Here is a 2610-nt window from a genome sequence, read left to right as displayed (position 1 = left end):
TCACAGTACAGTGCAAGCCCAGGACTACATAAATCAATATAAATATACCTACCTGTATAAATCAAATTGACCCAGTTGCAAATTTCCCGGTTTGTATTATTATTCGTGGAAATAAGAAAGTTCTCTCAGTCTCTTTGCATCATCTTTTCATTCTTGGTTGTGTCTCGGCAAGATAAATAATCTTCATAACTTGAAATATGAACACACCATTCTGTCTATTTTCACCCATATGCGCACAAGAAGTGAGACAAACAGGTTCATATAAAGGCACGATGAGAAGGATCCCATTCAAAGCTGTTTTACTGAACTATTTTTTTTTTTTTCATGTAGCAATCTTTGTATTAGACGCTGTTGAGGAAATGTTTTCCTATATGCCCATAACTTTGAGTTTATCTGTTTCACTGCCCTCGCTGAGCACAGGCGGTGCTGAGCTCTCAGTGTTTCGTCTCCTGTAGGTTGGCATCAGCTGATAGAGGCCTTATAGTGCTTTGCCTATAGTTTAATCTTGTTATGCACAATGTTGATTATTCCCTCAGAACCAGCTAAATACATGGGACTGGGGGAGAGATCTTCAGAATTGGTTCGGGTCACCTTGTGGCTGCAGCAAATGTCTTTCTCAATTCTCCGGCTGTAAATTCAAATCAATCTTCAGTGTTTGCCATCAAGTTCCAGCTCCCCCGTGTCTCATTGTGTTTCGACTCCGCGCTCCAGACGTTTCCATGACAGACGCTTTTGATTTTTGATCCTCCCTCGTGATCACCTAGTCAGTGCGTTATTGTAAAGGTTGCACAGAAACTTTGCAAACACAGCAAAATAAGAGAATTCACTCAACAACATACAATTATAGAGGGTCATTCGCAATGATTTTAATATTTGATGAGTCATGGTTTTGTTGTGTTGTGTTTTCTTTTACATTTTGTGTTTAAAAACATGGACAAAACGAATGGTTTGCGTCACCCTTTAACTGTACCTGCTTTAAAACAGAGGAGACCACAGCTTGTAAAGTTTGACAGTAATGTTTATTGAAGGAACAACCATGCTGACTGAACACGTCCACGACCACATCACAGACCCAGAATATCTCCCTCCGGTCCGCCGCCAGAGCTTAAAGTCCTTTTTTATTTTTTTCCTCTCGACGATTTGACCTCAACGTCACTTCTTGAGACACAAATGGAATAAAACGCAACAGAATATGGATGAGCTTAAACTGTCTTCTTTTCTTCAGCGTCCCCTGTATCAGAAGCAGTTCATTTTCTTCTCTCACCGTGATGAATAGTCCTGTCCGTGACCTTTGGGCACGTGTCTGAAAACTGTGTTTAGTGTCTTGTTATTAGCTCAGTTAGCTCTCTCGGTCCAGAAGGCCTTCAAACTCAGACGGTACTCTATTTCCTGTTGACATGAGTGTGTGCATGTGTGTGTATGTGTGTGTCGTGAGTACCCTCTTTTTTCTCCACCATGTCGATCTATCCGTCGCTCCTGATGACGTGAAACAGCGTGACGTTGTACAGCACCTGGTGTCCGTTGTTCCAGGTGTACAGCGCTCTCTCTCGGGGGTTGTAGTCCATCATGCTGATGTGAGAGTACTGGTTGTGGAACGGGATGTCGGTGTACTCGTACGAGGAGGTGTTGGTGTGGTAGGCGAAGTGAACCTTGGCCCCGGCCAGGTGGGAGTTGGTGACGTACAGCGTGCCGCAGATCATGAAGGACTCCCCTGCGCTGCGCTTAGGAAACCCCGTGTCCCAGCTGCGGAGGACTTCCAGGGAGTTAGAGTCCAGACGACTCACCTGCACACAGAGAGGAGGGTCAGATATAAGATCATCATTCTTCAGGAGTACACCCCCTCTCGCTCCCTCCGCTACTCCTCTGCTGGTCTGCTAACCGTCCCCACCCCACGCCTCGTCACCATGGGTGCTCGGGCTTTTAGCTGCACTGCTCCCAGACTCTGGAAATCCCTCCCCCCGCACATCCCACAGTCAGACACAATCACCACATTCAAATCCCAATTAAAAACCCACCTGTTCAAATATGCCTACTCACTGTAGTGCTCCCCATTATATGTTTCATTTGTGATTGTCTCCTCCATGATTTCCTGTTTGTGTTTTTATCATGTTCTGTTGCCTATTGGCATTTTCTTTTTTTTAAACCAATTGTACGGTGTCCTTGGGTGTCATGAAAGGCGCCTAAAATAAAAGGTAAAAATCATAAAAGGGTTAGCTTAGGTTATAAACGTCAACATCCCATTGCAGAGCTCTGAACAATGTTCTGTTTTCACAATGTTTGTTGAATTGACTGAGAAATGGCCTTTTGTGTGCCCAGCTGTGTTGCCTCCATTGATGGACTGTGAATAATTGTCATTAATCCAATAAGGTCCTTACCAGGCTGACATATTGGCCAATAATATCTTAGTGCATAAACTGTATATCTCTTTTAGCACACGTCTGTCCAGATTGTTGGTCGTTGTGTTAAAAAATGCCATGGATACAGTATGTTCCAAAAAAGTGGTGTCATTAGATATTTTGTCAACCAGAGAGTACAAACAAACAAAAAAACACCTTATCAGTTGGCTACAAAGGCTTGTCAGTGATAACTTATTGGGAATAAACCAGTTCA

General features: G+C 43.5%; 1 protein-coding gene across 1 annotated transcript; it reads right to left on the bottom strand.

The window, feature by feature from the left end:
• Positions 1-926: 926 nt before the first annotated feature.
• LOC104954060 (noelin-2-like) lies at positions 927-2063 on the bottom strand. Its single transcript, XM_010781112.1, has 2 exons — positions 2038-2063; positions 927-1784 (listed from the first exon to the last, which is right to left on the bottom strand). The coding sequence occupies exons 1-2, from the start codon at positions 2050-2052 to the stop codon at positions 1464-1466; spliced, it is 336 nt and encodes a 111-aa protein (XP_010779414.1). The 5' UTR covers positions 2053-2063; the 3' UTR covers positions 927-1463.
• Between the last annotated feature and the right edge of the window lie 547 nt (positions 2064-2610).

The sequence above is a fragment of the Notothenia coriiceps genome, unplaced genomic scaffold (genome assembly GCF_000735185.1).
Source record: "Notothenia coriiceps isolate Sejong01 unplaced genomic scaffold, NC01 NC01_scaffold00022713, whole genome shotgun sequence".
NCBI lineage: Eukaryota > Metazoa > Chordata > Actinopteri > Perciformes > Nototheniidae > Notothenia > Notothenia coriiceps.
This window is presented reverse-complemented; position numbering and strand designations above follow the sequence as displayed.